Below are 19,975 nucleotides of genomic sequence, written 5' to 3' on the forward strand. Positions count from 1 at the left end.
TCTGAGCCCAGCTGACACCTTTTATGTGACTACTTTTTAGAAATAATGTTGAAGTGATTTGTCAATTAATTTAATTACTCAACAATGATTTTGATGAACAATCAATAATTTCTGTCATGTATCATGACGAATTAATCATTTCTGTCATGTATCATGCAAAAATGTCAAACATTTCCTGATTGCAGTTTCTCAACTGTGAGGATTTACCGCCTCTCTTACATCACCGTAGATTGAATAGCCTTCGCTTTTTTAATGTTCCTCGGATCAAAACAAGAAATCTGAAGATTTTAATGGCAAAATTGACATTTTAATGGAATAATAGGAATTCCAGATGAATCCAAGAAATTAGCTTTTTATCTTTATTGCAAAGTTTTAATTTCTTACAAGACAAAAAGCGGCACGGTAATTAATATGTCCTGTGCTTTTCATTTGTTTATACATTCAGTCCATTTATTTCAGCTTACTTACACTGTGCAGTATAACCTACTATATGCTTTGTAAAGTCAGAACTATGGGTGTAGACACAGCTTTTTTTTGCATTTTAACCCAGCCTCAAGTGTATCTACGGTTGAGGTCATTGATCCTGCGTAGTGCGTCTTGGTTGTGGATGGTCTTGTGTACTGTGATGAGGAAAGGGAAGGCGGAGGGCAGCTCCACCCTGCGGCTCAGCCTCTGGTGGCCCCAGTGGAGGCAGCGCAGCCTCTCAGCCAGGTCCCGTCTGCCTGCTCGCTCCAGTCCATCTTGAAGCAGCTTGGTCTTATTGGGCTTGTCCCATGACTTCTCATACCTGTGAACCAAGGAAGGGAAACAGGAGAGAGTTAGTGATAGATACGGTAAAATGTAGGGGTGTTGTATCAGAGTGAGGGAGTGTATACAAAGTCCAAAAGTCAAAGCCCAGGAGACCACAGGAAAACACAAACAACTCCTAAACTTATTATATGAAAAGTCCTGAGGGCCTATTTGAATCTTTAAAGAATACAATGGCTTTAAATGATCCATTCTTGTCAGTTGAAAAGTAAAAATTGGAGCAAACATTGCACAGAATGATGGGATAGATACCCCCCTGAGCATATCTTTATGTTAATAATCTGCTGTTGATTAAGGAAAAACCCACTGTATGCATCATGTTGAAGTATTATGTAAGTATAATGACACTTCAATATACAGTATCTGCACGCTGACAGTCACTAAATCTTGCCACAAAATCATGTTGCACACACATAAAAACACACACACACACACACACACACACACACACACACACACACACACACACACACACACACACACTATTACCAGCTTTCCAACATGGTCCTGGCCTGGACACTCTTCTCTGTAGATCTGGTGTGGAAGCGGCCTATCTCAGTTCTGTTGAAGCCAAGCTCATATGCCAAAACTGTCCACTCAAAGCCAAGCTGAATGGAAACCTCCTGCAGCGTCTTCAAATTAATTACAGCATCCTAAAAAAACAACCAAAACAAAGACAATGACATAGCGAAATCACCTAAAGATGAAGGGATTCAAAATGATTCATTAGCTCCAAAAAAGGTGTCAATTAGTGTCAATGAAATATCTTTGCTGATTTTAAGATACATGGAAGTGAAAATGAAAACAGATTAAACCTACCTCTTGGGCTTTGTTGGGCATTTTCTCAAATTCCAAAAGACCAGCAGTGCAAGTCACACTCTAAGTACCTGTTTTCATAAACCAAATGATAAAGATTTGCTGAAAAAGATTAAACACATATTTATGGTCCAAAATTCCAAATAGCCGGGAGATATTTTATTCACTCACCCTTAGGTACAGTATGCCAAAAATGAGCATGGTTTGAGGGTTACTGGGGAGATTCAACATCAACATACTGTCCTGTTAAACATTAGTCACTTTAGCTCCAGGGTTCCCTGTGGAGCTAAAAAACTGTCAGGTTAATCCGCCTCCACCTGCTACCAGGTAAACTAGTGTACTCTGCTCAGATTGGTCTGAAATCCTCACTGTTATATTTTAGAGTGGAGTGGAGGGAATGTTTTATCAGTAGTTAGTCTTGCTAGCGTGGGATATATATTTACAGGTCATAGAGGGGGATTTTTTTTGCTTCATATTTCTTGATTTTTATTTTATTTTATTTTTTTTAATTTTGGCCTTTATTTTACCAGGTCAGCAATGTCGTTTCCTCAAGGTACTGAGTTTTTTGCGTCCCTTGGACAATTAGAGAAGTAGTAAATGGTCTTTAGTTTCAAAACTGTGTGAGTGGGGCTACAAGATTTATAATTCGCCTGAGGGGAAAAAAACATGTTTTCAGTTGAGCATGATGTCTCCCGAGGTTGGACTGTGTTTAGAGACACTGGTGACCAACGCTCTGTTTTTGTCAAAATTATAGTTTTAGCTTATTTCTTCACATGTACAGCATTGCTTTCTTAAAATGTCGCTTGTCCCTCTTAAATAAACAAATAAAGATGTCACTCAGTCACTTAAAAAGTACACAAATTAATGACAAATATCATATCAGAGCAATGTCATCTTGAGACTGTGCACAGTGGAACAACAATGCCATATGCAGTTGAGCATTAGCATTAACCGCTTTCATTTTATTTTTCCGATTTCCCTTTCAATTTCCTTAATTTGTTACTTGAATCCAGGTTAACTATATTCAAGACAGACTAGGAAAATACAACAATATTTTGAAAGGCTTTTATTCACTTTAAAAATTCACCTCCTCTTTAAATTTTTGTCATCCATAAAAAGCATCAGGGCTCTATGTGCAATATAATTGCAGCGATTACATTTATCAAAGAACATTAAAAATCTCAGCTGTCATGTGAACAGAAACTAGCCAAAGGATAAAATGTGTACACTTACATTAAAGAATGTCATACTTTACTTAAGAAACAAAGTACATAATTTATTTTAATGCGTTAATCACAATTCTGATCAAAAGTGCTTCAAGGTCTGGCCAATGAATAAAACTGACAGGAATTACACTGCTTTTTTTTTTAACAGGCACAGGATGTAACAAAATTCCAATTTCAGGTTCAACTTCATATCTCACGCCACAGTCTGACAGAAAATAACAACTGCAAAATTAGTGAGAAGAAATCATTGGAAGCATGTACAAAAGCGTGGGCTGTTTTTTCTGAGCTTTCAACTGGAGAGAAATTTTCATTTCTGTTGAATGTAAGCCTTGACTATCCACAATGACAAATCAAAAAAACACATATCAAAGAAGATCCAGTTCACATTTAACAACTGATTATCAGAATATTGCCAGGTTGTTTCATAGTGTGTCAGTCTGTGTTTTCAGCAGGTAGTAAGGTAAAGATCCAGCCTGCTGGACCCATACTGTTCTCAGTCTCAAAATTTGTCCTTCATTGAAGAGTAGTGCTTTTTTAGAAATGTTAACAGTCACTCTCTCTTGGGTCTGGGCCCAAGACTGGGAACCCCCTGACAGCGAAATGTTAAATCAGTTAGGTCCCATGCAGTGTTACCCTGTGCACCTCTTGAACGTCTGTTTATTTGTGCTCAGTAGCAGCCATCTTTCCAGCTGCCATCCCTCAGGGCACTCAGGGCAGCCAGGCTCTTTGGGGGAGTCAGCAAACTGCAGACGGAAAGAAACCAGTCAGTTAAATACCTTCCCCTAATAATGTAAAACAAAAACATGTGCCATCCTTTCCAAGTATCACAAAGAATCCCGTTTAACTTGTTTAACCTACTCTTTAACCCTGCTCTGGACAATAATTGTAAATGTTTAAACACCTGTGCCATGTCAAAGTTCCATATAGCAAACTAACTGTTTACAGTAGAGGGCTGCAACTAACAACTGATTTCATTATCAAACAACCTGTCGAAATTTTTTTTCAATTGTTTAATTATATGTTTGGTCAATAAAACATCAGAAAACAACACCAAATGCCCGTCTCAATGCTCCAAAACCCCTGAATATTAAATTTACTATAATGTAAGACCAAGAAAAAGCAGTGAATTCTTCCATTTGAAAACGTGGAACAATCACATTTTTGGCATTTTTGCTTGGAAAAAGGCTTAAATGATTAATCAATAAATTAATTTTCATCAAATAACCTAATTAATCAATTAATAATACATAATGCACTACACATGAATCTTCATCACATAATGTTCTTGCAGTCAGCATACAAGAGATAAATGTATTTAACCCTTTTATAATGACAGGAAATCATACAGTTGGCAATGTTAGATGTCAATCAAACTGCAACTTTATAATGCCACTGCCAGATATACTTAACAGAAACACGGCAACGTTTTTTTCAAAAAAGGCAAAAATCAAGGGTTTTTTAGTAGGTATACTGACTGTTTTGAGTATGTAGTTGTTTTTGTCACTTCTCCAGTTCGAGAATGAACAGGCTATGTACTAAAAACCTGCTTAAAATGAGTATGTAGCATGGATTTGGGGCACGGCTTTCAAAACGCTGAAAGAAGAGTACTCTGATACCAGATACCAGAGATATTATCTTTTTTTTTTTTTTTTTTTTTTAATTCCATGGATTCTCCTTCCTTGTCAAAACCTGGTGCCTACATTACCCACAATGCAACAGTCCGAGATTTGGCTGTGTTATGCCAGTGGCAGGTCATGTAGCCACGAGCAGAGATAAGGAGCGAGCTACAGAGGTCTGGTAAGCTCACTTCTTTCTAACTCCACGCCTGCCAATTTTTTTCGTTTTCAAACTTGCAACCTTCTGACTCAAGTGACATCACTTAAGGCAATTTATTAGACTTTGTGCAGCTCCCTCCGGAGCCGCAAAAGGCTTTATACGTCTTTGTATTTTTATACTTACTTTTTACAAACTGTTTTTCACATATTTAGAATATAAAATGTCCTGTAAACAGACTCCGATGTGTAAAATATTTGGAGCTCCCCCTTAAACTCACTGGGTCAGTATATCTGCCCTTACCTGCGTGTGGGTGGGGTGATTTTGCTTGCACGTGGAACTCCACTTGTTCCTACAAAGGAGGCTGGGCGAGGAAGGGAGCTGCGGGGGACAGCCGGCTGGTTAGCAATGGCTTTTAGTGGCTGTGGTACCAAACTGCTGCTGGGTTTTAGGGGCTGAGGCAGTGTGACGCTGCTCGGGATGGAGTGAAGACTGGCAGAGGTGGGCAGAGAGGTGGAGGTGGGGCCCTGCTGCACCGTGGGGCTTACGTAGGCGGTGGCTTTTAGAGGGTGTCGGGGAGTGGTGGGGAAGTTCGCCACACTCTGGACTCGCTGACTGAGCTGGCCCGGGGAAGGAACTGAAACACACCAAGAGAACAGTTAGTTGCAAGTAACTCTACCATCAGTGATAGTATTGCAATTACTGCATTTGGAATTGCCATGCCTTCAACAAACAGCTCTCTATATTAACTCATGACTAAAAATGAACCTTGAATGGCTGATTTATTCATACACATGAGGAAAAGAGTCTTACTGGATGACTGGAGTCTTGTGAGCCCACTGGATGAGTCAAAGCTTTGGCTGCTCCGGAGGGAGGAGATCATTGGCAAGGAGGAGGGGCCGTGGGAGGGTGGGTTGACGGGGGAAGCCAGGCATGGAATACTGGGTACACTGGGCATGCTGGGAGCTCGGATCAGGTTGGGCATGCTTCTCCGTAGCTTGTCTATGCAACCATATCAACAAATCAGATCAGACTTTGCAGGTCTTGACTTCATTTGGAGCTTCGGGAAATTCTGACTCACATTTCATAGATCCAAGGAATAGTCTAGATATTTTGGGGAATACGAAAGTAACTGCCTACAGCCAAGGACTAATCCAGCACATAACCTCCTGTAAAACCACAACTTGTCCTTTTTTTGGTTTTTCTATGAATTACACAAACAAGATGTGATGTGTTAATTAGTGAGCTTTAGCAGTGCTGGTAAGCGGATTTTGTTAGCTTTGGACAGAGCCAGGCAAGCTGTTTCCCTCTGTCTCCAGTCTTTATGCTAAGCTAAGCTAAACGGCTGCTGTCTGTAGCTTCATATTTTCCGTAAAGACACGAGAGTGCTATCAAACTTCTCTTCTAACTCTCGGCAAGAAACCAAATAAGCACATTTCCCAAAGTTTCAAACTGTTCCTCTAAGAATTCTGACTCAATTAAGCTCAAAAATACATAGCATGTGAAAGTCCTAATACGGAAAAAAAATAAAATAATAATAATCAGATTTGCTCCTCACCATGACAATCAAATGTGTCTCAGACTACAACATCAGTCAGTCATGCAACTGATGGAGCAGAGTACACTGACCCTAACTGGGGATTCTTTTTAAATCCTGTAACCAAGAGCACTCTTTAAAACTGTCTTGGCAGATACGGAAATCGTCTGGTCAGAAATTAAGGACATCTCAAATGTGGGTAATTCTGTTAAGAGACTTTCAGTCAGAATTGGGGCATTCATTGGGGCTGTTTCACAGCAAAAATCGGAACAGTGACATTGTTATTTAGGGGGATATTTAGTGATCTTACAGCTGCTAGTGGACAAGGAATTCATCAGACCCTCACCTGTGCTATTCCTGTACGCTGTGTGTGTTTCTGTGGTCAGGCTGGAGGGTCCAGAGTACTGGGAGAGTCCACTGAGTGAAAAGTGAGGGGTGGTCGAGCTGCGTCTGCAGTCTCTGATACTGGAAAAGGTGTGGGAGTGGGGCAGGCTGCCCCTCTGCATAGACCCTGTGCGGAACAGTCGAGGCTGGGGAGGAGGGAGCTGGTCGTACCCCTCGTCCTCCTCCTCGTCCTCCTCCTCCAGATCCATCTCACTGCGCCTCAGGGAGTGTAAGGAGAAGCTGGAGCTGCGACGGCTGGCTGTGGCTGTGGCTGAGGCTGAGGTAGAGGCATAGTCCTGTCGGAGACCTACACGGTGACAGATGAATGCTTTTATATGTGGGGAAACACGAGCCTAAACCCCATTAACCCATATAGTATATGAGACATTTCCTTCTGGAGGCACTCCTCATCCATTATTCAGTTACTGAATCAGTAGACCAGACTGACACAGGAAAGGTTTTTTTTCCTTAAATCTCCTGCACAATTTAACAACAACATGTTACTGTCTACTAAAGTTCAACTGTTCAAAGGTCAAGCATTTATCCTAGTTTCAGCCGCACACCAGTCTTTTATTATATATATGGATGCCATTCAGTGGTATTATTTCAAGTCTTCAGAAACAAAAACGTTTACAGAACAGCATAGATACACTTTACGTGCAAGTATAAAACAATACAGTCAAAATATTTCCATTAAGATGGAACTGGGAATCTAATAAACACTGGGTGTGAACACCATAACCAAACCCAGACAAACGGCCTTGTCAGAGACAAAACTAAGCAACACGAAAATCAAATATGTTTAGTGTATAGAAGGTAGAAGATTTATTTGTGTGGTGATTTATTTACTTCTAACTTCAGGCCCTTTTGCATGAAAGGTATATTTTGCCTTCTCTACTCCCTCTAATGCCCATAAGACATTTGGACGGTAACTCACTCTCCTCCTGAAGTCGTGCCATGACCTCCACATCTGTCATGTCCTGCAGTTTGTAGCTCATAGAGATGGTGTCATCCTCCAGTTCTGACACACCCACCTCGCTGTCCAGGGAAGACTGTGGACTGACGGCTGCATGCCGGCGACCCACGTCTAAAAGACACACAGTAGAAACACATGTATTTCACCAAGATATTTTACTTTCTATAGCCAAGGACGACAAGGGGCAACTGCAGTGATTTTAACAAAAGGCATGTGATGCAGGGCACTTAACACACAGACGCTTCCGTAACAGATGTGGCGTTTATGTGTATATATTCTCCTCGCAGGTGGATGGCGACTCACACCAGATAAAACTGCAGAAATGACTTCCAGGGCAAGGAAGAGAGACTGTCAGCGGGGTCTTACTGTGGAGCGTGGAGTTTGATAGGAAGGTGGGCGCTCTGTCACTGAGGCTGCAGCTGGCCCTGAGTGGGAGACTCGGCTGGAGAAAAGACTGACCAGATGACGGCGGTGGGGCTTGAAAGGTGAGAAACACGGCAGAAGAGAGAGAAGATTCATACACACGAATAACCAGCCTAACGTGCAAATCAAAACTCAACCTGCACTCACTGACAATTGTGTTTTAATATAAAGTATGGCTGTACAAGCAGAAGTATTTTCTTTTTTTTTATGGCGGCGTTTGAGCTTGCTTGTCTCCATCTGTCTCAGAGCATGACCTTATAATCTTGTCCCTGCAATTTGCTGTAATCTGATTGTAACACTATGTGCAACAGGTTGTTTAAGAATCTGGGTTATGTTTATACAGTGAGCTCCAAACGTATTATGGAAGCAATAGATTCGTATTATTTAAATGTGAAAAGAGAAAGGACTATGAGGTTCTAGGAAAGAGCTGGTTTTAATTTGAGCAATGAAGATTGTGGCCTCTAAATTTAAACAGACTTTAAATGTTCGGCCAAAATGTAAGCTTATTAGCCTTCTGCGCATTCTCTGCTACTCTGTTATGGTGTGAGATTTTGGAAGTAGGGCAGCAATGGCCTGAAGGTTAGAAAAGTGCACTTGAGTCCCCACAGTGGCGGGATAAAACTGGGGTGGGGGAAAATGAAAAAGCAGTACTGTTCAAAGGTCAGCAGATCCGGCTGTGGTTGTACTGGGCATTATCAAGGTGGGACTGTGTGTAACTTTGTGAATGTGGAGCATCCCAGAAAAAAACCCCAGTGAAACTACCCTGCATAAATAAAGGTTACAGCAGTCTACAGCAAGACTAATAGCTCTGTGAGGCAGTACTTCGGCACATTGGTGCTTTGAGCTAAAAGTTAACGTCAGTATACTAATATGCTCACAGTGACAATGCTAACGTGCTGATGGTCAGCAGGTATAACGTTTACCATATTCACTATCTTAGTTTAGCATGTTAACATTTGGTAATTACTGCTAAACACAAAGTAAAGCTCAAGTTGATGGGGATACCACTAGTTCAGCAAGTATGTGCTCATAAATTAAGTATTGGACAAGATTGAAATTTTGACCCGATGGAGCCGCTAGATAAAAAGTCAAAGGATCACCACAGTTACTATAATTCATCCTGAGGGGGACGTGAATGTCCGTGCAAAGTTTTGTGCCAATCCTTCCAATAGTCGTCATGACATTTAACTAGAAACAAAAGATGTCCACCTCATGACGGCACTAAAGGAAAAAGAGATCACAAAAGTCAGCAGGATTCACGGACTCGGTCAGTCGCTGCTGTACTAAAACAAATGCCAAAGGCAGCGGCATTTTTTTTTTCTTGCAAAGATCACCTCAATGAAACAGCAGTCTCAGTTTAACTGGTCCCCTTTGACATTTGATAAACAAAATAGACAGCATTCATAAGATACAGTATGTCACAATGAATTCACTCAAGGCCGGTCACCCCAATTAAGCCACAAAATGGATCAGTGTGTGTTCAGGGATTCGGCCATTAGTATGTAGCTGCGCGGGATAAACACTCAGACCTCGATCCGCATGATCCCTCTGAAGTTAGAGTGACTATCTTTTGTGGTTAGCATGAGTTACAGGCATGTGTAGTACGACTGTGTTACCTGGGGACTCGGTTAGTGCAGCAGATTTAGTGTAAGGCAGGACGGGGCAGCTGAGGGTGGAGAGCCCATCTATGCAGCTGTACGGACGGACGGGGGAGACTCCTCGCCACCGCTTAGCTGGACACAAGATTGCAGCGAAGGACCAGTTAGTCTGATTGCTTTACCATATTACACACATGTACACCCGCACACAAACCGTACATTGATAATATTTTAACACACTCCAGCCAAATGTTAATCTGCTTTTTACAGATCAGAATTGATGTTTTAAATGATTGGGTCAGAAAGCTCGGACGAAAGAGGCTGATACGGTAAGACAAGGTTTAGCCTACCACTGCGGCTTATTGGGCTAAACTACAGATTTTTCTGGAGGGATCTTAGGATAAGCAGGGATTGTGCATGTAGGCTACAACTCATTCCCAAAATCAGAATTAGATCGACTATGGTCTACTTTGGGGTGTGGAGGTTACATTTATACTGCTTAAATTTGATTTTTCCTGCTGTACAAATTTCACAAAACAACAATGTCATAACATATTAAAGGTTTATAAGCTGTAACTAATGGCTTTAGTCATGGTTAAAGCATAATTAATTAAGTTCATAGATCAGTAGTATAAACCACTGATATGGAAAGCTTGACAACCCCTTGATTTTAGGTTACCAGGCTTTGTCTGACAGCTCAAATATTGTCCTATTAATGTCTTAATAAATGACAATTAAAGCAATCAGTTGCAACTTATAAACACTTAATGAAATACGCCTTATTAAAAAAATGGTACTATACTTTTTTACTAACTCCTGGCAATTAAAAGAGAATAGATTTGGCTTGGAATGGCACGACTGACTTGAGATAATGTGTCTTCAATGTGTGCAAACACTGAGTCCATCCCCACTGATTGGTAGTCAGAGTGGCACACACCTGACAGAGTGGAGCATTTGGCATTCCTGACACAATTAGGCTCAAACACTACTGGATAAAACTAGCATTCACAGCAAGTTACACAAACAACAGCCCAACTGCCCTGCTCAGGCACAAGGATGTATTCATGACCCACAGGAGGAGAGCCAACCTTCACTGAATACGGCTTTAGAGAAAGAAGAGGACCTTGAACCTTGCACACACTAATGAACATCCAAACAAACAAATATGCAGGATTGAATCACAGTGTGGACACAACAGGCCCACAGTATATAACTGATCCCCAAAAAGCTCTTATTAAATTTTAAAATCAAAGCACACACATGCATACGTACAGTATACACGGATGCATGCAACAGTAGAAGAGTCTCTTGTACGGGGCTGTTTTGAGCAGCGAGTGCCGAGCAAATCTGCCTCAAACACCCAGTTAATGTAAGCACGGTTTCTATGGCAACCATATCCCCTTGCATGAGTGTAGATGCAGTAAAGCACCGACTCTAAAACTCAGTCCAGCAGCAAATGTCATTAAGTAGCACACTCGTATCCTGATTACGAAGGGGTTTTGTATTATCCTGGTTATGTCATAGTGTACATATACATCATATCCTTGATGTAGAAACCCCGGTATGCTTAGAAAACACAGGATATTTAAACTTGTGAATAATGTATCCAGGTCGGCCATGAGCGCCGGGGCGTCCTCAGTTTGATTTATGTAGTTTTTAGTCAGAAAAACAAAAAATTTGATGATTATATGATGATTCATGATCTAAGTATAACAGTAAACTGTATCTTTACTCTCGCTCTCCATCGCTGATGATTAAACGCAGAGGCAAAATGTAGACAAAAAAAACAAAGTGGGTTCATCCTCAGCTGTTGAAATGACTCAGTACAGAAACAACTGATTCATTAGATGCGGATGAGTCAAAGACGGTAACACCATGGACCGTAAATGACCTGTACAATGCTATCATTTATACAGGGAGCTAAATAACCAGGTTTTACAATGTTCCATAGAAATGCTCCAGTATATTCTATATATACTCAAAACCAGGACAAGACTCAAATCCAGGACACCAATGTGCATGTAAATATACCCTGTGGGAGCCATTTCACAACGAGAGGTTAATGTAATATTTGTAGCCCACCAAGTTGTGTATGGGCTGTCACCTTTGCGCTGTGACCGATACAGGATGTAGGTAGGTATTGTCACTCAGGTGTCAGGTGTGGCCTAACATTACTGTGAGGTACTGGTGAAAATGTGGCTTTATAGTGACCGTTGCGGACTGCTGGAATGGACTCTTGCACGAACAACTGAAGATCCTTGTGCTTTGGGCAACAAATACACCACGTAAAGCCCAAAGAGGGAGCTTTTGGAAGTTTGGCACACTCTGTTACAGTGGAGGGTCAGTTATATTTGAATGAAGAAACTGTTCAACATTTTGGGAATTATACTAATCGCTTGCTTGCTGAGAGTTAGATGAGAAGATCGATGCCACTTTCCAGTCTGCCTGTTCAATATGAAGCTGGTTGGCTTAGCTTAGCATAAAGACTGAATTTAAAATGGATTTTTTTTTTCTTTTGAATTGCGCTTTTTCAACATTCCTTCAAAAAAACTGAAGATTGAAAATATGTGTATGTGTATGTATACACCACTTGTTGGTTGAGCAGTGTAATGGTTGACCAGAGCTTTATAAATCGTCTCTACGCTCCTCTATACTGTTTTTCACTTAACACAGTGTAATGTATCCACCAGCACAGCATGAGTTCCTCCAAATGAAACTGTTTATTTTATATCTGCAGAGTAACAAATCCCGTAAGCTGATCTTAATTGTCCTCCGGAGAATTTGATACTGTAAATGTAAAAAATGGAAGTCCATCCAACTCCACTAACACAGAAAAAAAAATCACTTTGTGGGAAGTCGGCTGAGGTACTTTAAAACCCATAAATTTAAAGAGATTTTAGTTAAATGGTCAAATGGTTCGAAATGACGGAGCTGTGTGAAGTGAAACGGCTCCCACGGCTCCGAAACCGTAGCTGAAATCCTGTTGCGCACTGAGACACTTTGTGCGTCAAGTGTGTCAAAGCTTATAATCACATGTCAGCAGCCACAGAGACAGATGTCCAGATGTGGCTGCAGATGAAGGCCGTTAATCCGACTGGTAAATACACCGTACCTTGGTCCAGTCTGTGACAGAGGGTCATCTTAGCCAGCTCCACCTCAGGCCCCGGGTGGTCCAGTACCTGCCTGCACCACTGGAGAGGACTGAGGAAACTCTCACCCTGCAGCTTGGCTTTGGGACTCACATACAGCCTGGAACACACCAAAACCCACAGCTGAGTCCTGCCACCTTCCACCTTTATAGCACAGCATAAAACAATGTTACTTCACAGTTAGAACTGAAAGTAAATAAACTGGTGGCTGCTGTATTTTATTTGTAGAACAATCTGTGCCCACACGAAATAGAAACAAGAGATCTTGAGGGTTGAGTTTTTCGGTGGCAATATTTCTCCGACGTGCAACCCAGTAAGGTAAAGCCTCTTTATAGCGAAGGTAAACCTGTGGCCTTGGGAAAGGGAGTGAATTTCATGAAATCCACATTTCAATTCATCCGGGATGCCGCCTTGGAAAATAAAACAGCAGCTTTCAATGTTTTGTGACATTTTATACACCACACGTCAATCAGTTCATGGAGAGAATAATCATTCGCTGCATCCCAAGATACTTGTGCCTCGGCCAGACAAAAACTGAAGGAAACTGGACCCCCATCTTACCGGCTGCTTGTTATCAGTGGAACGTATCTGACCACTGAATAAAGAGGATAAAACAAGCTATCTGATTCTGAATTTTGCTTACAATGACAAGACTATAAAGTAAATCAATAAACCTAATGTACGGATGTGTGTGACTACGCTACACTGAGGTGACAGACCCCTCAAAATGAACTGGTTAGGGTTCTAAAAAGTGATGTGTCACCGAGCAGAACTGACCTGTTATTCAGCAACTAGGCCACGGTGTCACACTGACTCGGGGGGGTCAGCTAGTTATGTTAAATGGACTGAGGGCGTACTGACACGCTGGGCGGACGCCGGATCCCACCGGTGCCGCTGCATTCAGCTGCGTGCTACATTTTTCCACCTCATCACATCACAGATACACGAATCCGCAAACGGTTCAGCAGTCAGCATGTCAGGGTGCGAGCTACCAGGAGTCAGCAGATACAGCGTTTGAAAGTAGTTCAGCCCCGGGGGGGGGGGGCTGAACACCACACACACAAGCTGTGCTGTTTGATCACAGGCTGAAGGGGGGTCATTGTTTCTAATTTCATCCCAGCGCTGCCTTACTCTGAACTGATACCTATGCTGCATGCACAGTGCATCATGGGATCCCCAAAGCTTGGGTCAAATCTGTTTTTGTCCCCCCCCTCCTTGTGTAAAAAGTCACCCTGTTTACCAGTGTCTGCAGGTCTACTCTTCTTGGAGAGGAATCAATAATTGTAATCAATAAGAGGGATACATGGCAGGGTAGCATTACACATGACGTCTCAAAACTGTGGCTGCTTGACAGTCCCCTGGTCCCGTGGCCTGTGAAGCATCTATTCGGCAAGAAAAACACAAAGGACACTGATTTTTTTTTTTTTTTTTTTTTTTGCTAAATTCATTCGTGTGTGGCTGCAACAAAGTGGCTGATAGGAGCAGAGTAGTTACCAGCTATCGGGCTCTCCGACAGGGAGCACGGCGTTGAGGTCCAAAATATCAACCTCATCCAAAACAGTTGTGGCTCCAGCGGCGCCGCCGTCCTCCCCCGCGGCATCGGGAGACACCGAGCTCGGCTGAAAATAGGCGAACGGCTCCTCCGCTGAACTCCGGGGTCCGGGGGCACACGGACGCGACTGTGTCGGACTCGAAATGCCGTATTTGCTGGAGAAATTGTCACTCGGACACGCTGCAGCCCCGTGCAGACACGACAACGAGGTCGGGAGATGAGGGCCGATGGAGCAATTGTTTACAGCGTTCGCTCTGGTCCGCAATTGTTCGTTTTGCTTCTCTAATTTTCGGACCAGTTCCTGAAGCTTTAACACCTCCAGCTCCGCGTTGGTGATTTTATTGTTGCCATTGACGTCTGCCATCATCTGGGGGTTCAACACTTCTGCTTCCATTTGGTAAAAAGCACATTGAGAGGGGCAAAAAGCACGGCCTGCCTGCAGAAGGTCCTACTCAATTCAGAGAGGGTGTCCAGATACACCCCCCCCCCCCCCCGGTTTAAAGCTACTACACACACACACACACACACACACACACACTCACACACACAGATAGACACACTGATGCTGCCTGCTGCTGCCGCTGCTGCTGCTGGTATGACTGCACAGCTTCCATCTCATTGGTCAGCAGCTCGCAGTTCAACTCCCATCACACCATTGCCGAGGAAGCGTTTATTATGGGCGGTTTTATGGGCACACGTACATGTACTGTACATGTACTGACCTTTACCCGCGTTGCGTAGCTTTTTGTAAAGTTTTGAATCACAGTGGCTGTAAATATAGTATCTCTGACACTTATCAACCACCCAAAAATTTATTACATTTAATTACAATTACAATACTAAATGGTAGCCTTTTCATTAAACACACACCAAAGTCATTACTGAGAGAGCCAGATATGATTTTTAGAAATATAGTCCCTCCCAATACTGCCCCCCCCACTCATGGATTAATTACTGAACAGACCTACTGGGCACAGGCCCAGGGGCCCATGTGGTCGGGGGGGGGGGCAACCACAAACAGATACAAAATGACCAAAAAAACAACAACAAAGAGATGCAAAACAATACCAAAGAGCGATAAAACGACCGCAGAGAGACACAAACGACCACAAAGACACAAAATCACCACAAAGAGATGCAAAAAAAACCACAGAGGTGTAAAATGAACACAAAGATATGAAAAACAACAACAAAGAGATGCAAATCAACCACAGAACAACCAGAAAAATGATACAGGATGACCAAAACGAGACACAAAATGACCACAGAGACCAAAACAACTAAAAAGAAACACAAAGCGACCTCAGAGCAGGATGTGACCAGTAATTTTAGGTCAAATGGGCTACATCTACATACGGTCAGTTCTGGCAAAAAGTACCTCATGAATACATATGAACATTTTAAGCAAATCTGTGGCAAGGTTACCAATTGGTCAAAGGAACGACACAAGAAAGAAATGCTGAATTAAAAATATTCCTGAGATTACAGTAAGGTTATTGTATCTCTACATCTTCTTTATTATAGAAGCAGTTTAATATATATAATAAGGTATAATAAGATATATAAAAAAAAAACCCATAGAATAACAACAGTGCCTTGCTGAAATAAAAGTCAATCTATTCACCAAAGAAGAGGAAGAATTTTACATTTTATTCCATGAATATAAAAATAATTATAGTTTACGGCAGAATTTAAAATTTAGGAAAAATTATATTCAGTTAAAATCATTCCTAATCTCTTCTGCTTTGTTCTGTTCTATTAAATGATAAATTATCACTTAATACATTTACCAATAAATAGAAATATTCTTCATAATTGTGATAACTATTCTTTGGAACATAATAATTAAAGATTAAATCTCGATATGAAAAGGCAACAGGACATCTATACGCCAAAAGAACTAACAGATTTTACTATTTTTTAGATGCATCAATTGCCTTTATTGCACACAGAAAAAGCCCCCGGCCCTAAATTTTGCAATATCCCCCATCATGTCCCCCTAAAGGCAGCAGACGTAAGATAATATCAGAAATGCTATCTTAAACCTATGATAGAGTAGAAACAGAGCGAGACACATGTTGATGTCAACAACACAATTACAACCAGCTGCAACAGTGTGTGTGTTACTAACAAAAATTTGAACCGTAATGGAACTTTCAGTTGCCTGAACACCCAGATTTCCATCTGACAGCTTGTAAGGGAGAGAAACTCAGCGTCGCCATTTATCTGTGGGGGAAAAGAAGGATATGACCTGTTAAATTCAAGGTGTTCTCATCCTTTTTCAGCAAACAAAGTAAACAAACGCATTTCAGCATTTAGTCATTGGCCTTTGACATAAAGATGAGGAAGTCTGAGAATTATTATAATTATTATTATTATTATTATTATTATTTTACCTCTGGTGACCTCAAAGCAGTTTTCACAGTGCACCATGTGTTTGTAGATCCACATGCTGTCCCCGGCTTTCAGATGACCCAGAGTGCTGTTACACACCTCACACTGTTCAAACAAAAACAAACACTTACATGAGCAAAGAGACACGCTGAGCAGTCAGCTGCACGGTCCCTGATAACATCTTGTTGCCAGTGGCGGAACGTAACCGAAAACTTTTACCCAAGGACTGCTTTCAAGTACAGTTTTGAGGTACTTGCACTTTACGTAAACATTTCTACTTAATGCGAATGTATACTTCCCCTTCACTACATTTATCTGACAGCCGTGGTTACTTGCTACTTTCGCCAGTCAAAGGCTCTGAACACCCACTCAGGTGTTTTCAATTGCTCCACCTGTTTAGACCTCTAGTCAGGTGTAAGCTAAGTGGAGCTACTCAGGGATGTAACTCGATGTTACCAAACTCTGTGTAATAATGTCACAGTAGGAAAATCACAGGTATAAATATTATACAAGTAATTTTTAGATTTAGCTTCAATTTCAGGGTCCTGGTATAGTTCATGCTGGTTTACTGTCACACAGTCGTGGTTTATTGGGACACTTGAATGGAACAGAGCAATCAATAATAATGTTATTAGTGATACGTTTACCCACCATGACATGTAACAGTGTCTTCTGAGACCTATGGGGTAAATTGTCCCGCCCCATGATTACATGTTTTTACTTACGTAGTATTTTGAATGCAGGACTTTTACTTTTGTATTTTAACGGAGTGGTATTGCGACTTTTACTTGAGTAAAGCATCTAATTGCTTACTCCTCAACCACTGCTCGTTGCTTCGTTTATGTAAGGAGAGAGACAAAACAAATCTGCTCACTTTGAAGCAGGAAGCATGGCAGTTGATCTTCAAGTCGTCCAGGACCATCTTGGCATCACCAACGAAGGGCTTATGGCAGTAGGTGCACAGGTCTTTCTCAAGCACCGTCCTGTATGGGAAAAGAGAGGTTGATAAAGTGTTTTATAACATATTAAAAGAACATTATGCATGTACTCTAACATATTAAAAGAACATTATGCATGTACTCTAAGTTCATTGTTGACCTTGGAAACAGCAGTTTTGCAAAACAAAAGCCTGTGTGCCATACTGGGTTGCCATGAAATTTTATACAGACATTCCTGATTCCCAGATGAGGAATAACTAATTTTCTCTTTAATGCCACCAGCAGGCTGACATTTTCTACTTTTAGGAAAATATCATGAAGATTATTGGATGGATTGTCACAAAATTTGGTAAAGACATCCCTGGTTCCCAGATGAGGAATCCAAATGATTTTGGTGATTACCCGACTTTTCCTCGACGTTTCATTTACCGCCATCATCAGGTCAAAACGTCAGTTTGTCCAAAACTTTAGTTTATCGCCATATGCCGGCAAGACCAATGGCACTGCTGTCAGCCTCGGGTGTACTTTGTGTTTTGCACTAATTGGCAGATGTCACCATGCTAACATGCTTAGCATCAGCATGTTAGCATTGTCAATTTCAGCATGTTAGCATGTGTTTGGGCTGTAGTTTTTTTTTTTTTGTGCAAAACTACTGTTTCCAAGGTCGAGAAGGACTGTCGTTGCACTTTTCCTACCTCTCAGGGGATGCATATACACTCTTCATGGAGTATTTGGAGTAGATTGGATCTATCAGAGTGTCATCTGACCTCCTGTGAGAGTTATAGTTATCAGGTGGAGTCTTGCTTTACTCTCCTATTATGCTTGTACACCAAACCCAGTCATATTCAAGATCATCTAATACCTGCTGCTCCTGTATGATGATGCGGTGTAAGCAGTGGGACTGGTGATACTGGTGTACTCATAGCTATACAAAGACAAAAATCGAACCAGAGATCACATGTGAGATTTAGATTATTGCTTACTTACTGTATACTCAGTGAGAATGAAAAGAAAAATCATTATGTAAGGTCTTGGATTGCTCCTCCTCCTACCTGGAGTCCTGTCTGGAGTAAGAGTAGGTTTTATCGTCGCTGCTGTAGTCCTCACTGTGTGTGCAAACACAGAGCAGATGAGGGATAATTGAAAGTCTGCAGCCATGTTTTCATCTGGTGTGTGTGTGTGTGTGTGTGTGTGAGAGTTTGAGAGATAATGATAGTAGTCAAATGATTACCTGGGCTTGGTACTGACAACGTAGGAGGTGGTGCGGGGGGAGGGAATATCATCAGTGTACAAGCTGTAACTGTGTGTCAAAGAGGCATAGGAATGAGTTGGACTTTGAGTTTGAGATTTATTCACTGAGCTCACGTTATAATTTAGGTATCACGAATCCATTTTTGTTGCATCAGTTGTCTCAATAAAAGCTTGTTAATATATTGTACAGGCTGATATGTAGGCTGTGTTATTTATTTAGCTTTCCCATTTGCTTTAATTTTTTTTTTTAATTTAGTTTTTATTGTTTGCATATGTCAGTGTTGTTGACAATCTGTTTTTTAACATAAATAATCTGGATGTATGTAAAAAGTGAGGAAAACAAGAATTTGTTTGTTTGTTTATTTGTTTGTTTGTTTTGCACATTATGAATTCTAATACTACTATGAAATGATCAATGATGAAAATAGGCATGTACATTTGTCGGAAAAATAGATAATAATGAAATTCTTAAAAAAAACAGAATTGAGATATTGTTTGTTATTTTTTGTTTGGAGCCTAAAATCTTAAAGCTAAAACTCATTAAAGTAAGCGATTTAAATCAACTTGGCCTTTTAGAAAGATTTTATTTTAGTCATCGTAAATGAGAAAATATTCTCCTGATTAAATAGTATTTCTTATGTAAATAATAACATCTGTAGATAGCTAAAATTGCACAGTCAACATTTTTACCTGGTGATGCTGCGAGTGGAGGACGGCGACGTCAGAGTTGGGCTCTCTCCTCTAAATGGCACGGAGGAAAAATTTCAATGGAAAATGGGATACATACACTACTACATACAAAGAACCGGCACGTCTCTCTCTCTTCGTAACGCTTGAACTGCTGTGACAATGACAATGTCTTCGTTTGACTGATGGGATAAGTAGAAGGTTATTCGCTGAGACAGCTCACCTGACAGGAGAAGACATATCAGATAGAATGGCTTTGGGCAGGAGGGTGTCGTACAGGTCATCCTCAGCCCTGTAAAGACAACAATATTATAAATATATGACAATTGTGATCGCAAATCCTTATATTTTTATTGATTGGTAAAGGTTTATCTTACTTAAAGGAAGTCCTCGTTGTGGTTGTGGTTTTAAAACCATCTCTGGAAAAACAGGAGAAAATGTTTTTTTTTATCTGACTGCCTGGT

General features: G+C 41.1%; 3 protein-coding genes across 3 annotated transcripts; all 3 read right to left on the reverse strand.

Annotated features, from left to right (window-relative positions):
* Positions 1-552: 552 nt before the first annotated feature.
* On the reverse strand, positions 553-1,647 carry wu:fc50b12 (uncharacterized protein LOC103911624 homolog). The gene is made up of 3 exons (XM_040148837.1): positions 1,627-1,647; positions 1,297-1,460; positions 553-787 (listed from the first exon to the last, which is right to left on the reverse strand). Exons 1-3 carry the CDS (start codon positions 1,645-1,647, stop codon positions 553-555), a joined length of 420 nt encoding a protein of 139 aa, XP_040004771.1.
* A 1,869-nt stretch (positions 1,648-3,516) lies between these two features.
* Positions 3,517-14,635, reverse strand: slain1a (SLAIN motif family, member 1a). The gene is made up of 9 exons (XM_040148511.1): positions 14,184-14,635; positions 12,653-12,789; positions 9,559-9,675; positions 7,886-7,996; positions 7,481-7,630; positions 6,506-6,850; positions 5,436-5,624; positions 4,926-5,259; positions 3,517-3,592 (listed from the first exon to the last, which is right to left on the reverse strand). Exons 1-9 carry the CDS (start codon positions 14,633-14,635, stop codon positions 3,517-3,519), a joined length of 1,911 nt encoding a protein of 636 aa, XP_040004445.1.
* A 1,815-nt stretch (positions 14,636-16,450) lies between these two features.
* scel (sciellin) lies at positions 16,451-19,751 on the reverse strand. The gene is made up of 9 exons (XM_040148840.1): positions 19,735-19,751; positions 19,515-19,565; positions 18,805-18,873; positions 18,626-18,679; positions 18,436-18,498; positions 18,269-18,343; positions 17,510-17,618; positions 16,638-16,740; positions 16,451-16,467 (listed from the first exon to the last, which is right to left on the reverse strand). The coding sequence occupies exons 1-9, from the start codon at positions 19,749-19,751 to the stop codon at positions 16,451-16,453; spliced, it is 558 nt and encodes a 185-aa protein (XP_040004774.1).
* Positions 19,752-19,975: the final 224 nt, after the last annotated feature.

Source organism: Xiphias gladius, chromosome 16 (assembly GCF_016859285.1).
Source record: "Xiphias gladius isolate SHS-SW01 ecotype Sanya breed wild chromosome 16, ASM1685928v1, whole genome shotgun sequence".
Taxonomy (NCBI): Eukaryota; Metazoa; Chordata; class Actinopteri; order Istiophoriformes; family Xiphiidae; genus Xiphias; species Xiphias gladius.

Excerpts from the sequence above, each read along its gene's own strand:
- wu:fc50b12 (XM_040148837.1), bottom strand. The coding sequence starts at position 1,647 with ATGCCCAACAAAGCCCAAGAG. Across the intron at positions 1,461-1,626 it reads TGCCCAACAAAGCCCAAGAG|GATGCTGTAATTAATTTGAA; the intron begins GTAGGTTTAATC and ends TTGTTTTTTTAG. Across the intron at positions 788-1,296 it reads AGGACCATGTTGGAAAGCTG|GTATGAGAAGTCATGGGACA; the intron begins GTAATAGTGTGT and ends CTTGGTTCACAG.
- slain1a (XM_040148511.1), bottom strand. The coding sequence starts at position 14,635 with ATGGAAGCAGAAGTGTTGAACCCCCAGATGATGGCAGACGTCAATGGC. Across the intron at positions 12,790-14,183 it reads GTCGGAGAGCCCGATAGCTG|GCTGTATGTGAGTCCCAAAG; the intron begins GTAACTACTCTG and ends GGTGTGTTCCAG. Across the intron at positions 5,260-5,435 it reads CACAAGACTCCAGTCATCCA|TTCCTTCCCCGGGCCAGCTC; the intron begins GTAAGACTCTTT and ends GGTGTGTTTCAG.
- scel (XM_040148840.1), bottom strand. Across the intron at positions 18,874-19,514 it reads TCCACTCGCAGCATCACCAG|TTACAGCTTGTACACTGATG; the intron begins GTAAAAATGTTG and ends TTTGACACACAG. Across the intron at positions 16,741-17,509 it reads GCCATGCTTCCTGCTTCAAA|TGTGAGGTGTGTAACAGCAC; the intron begins GTGAGCAGATTT and ends TTGTTTGAACAG.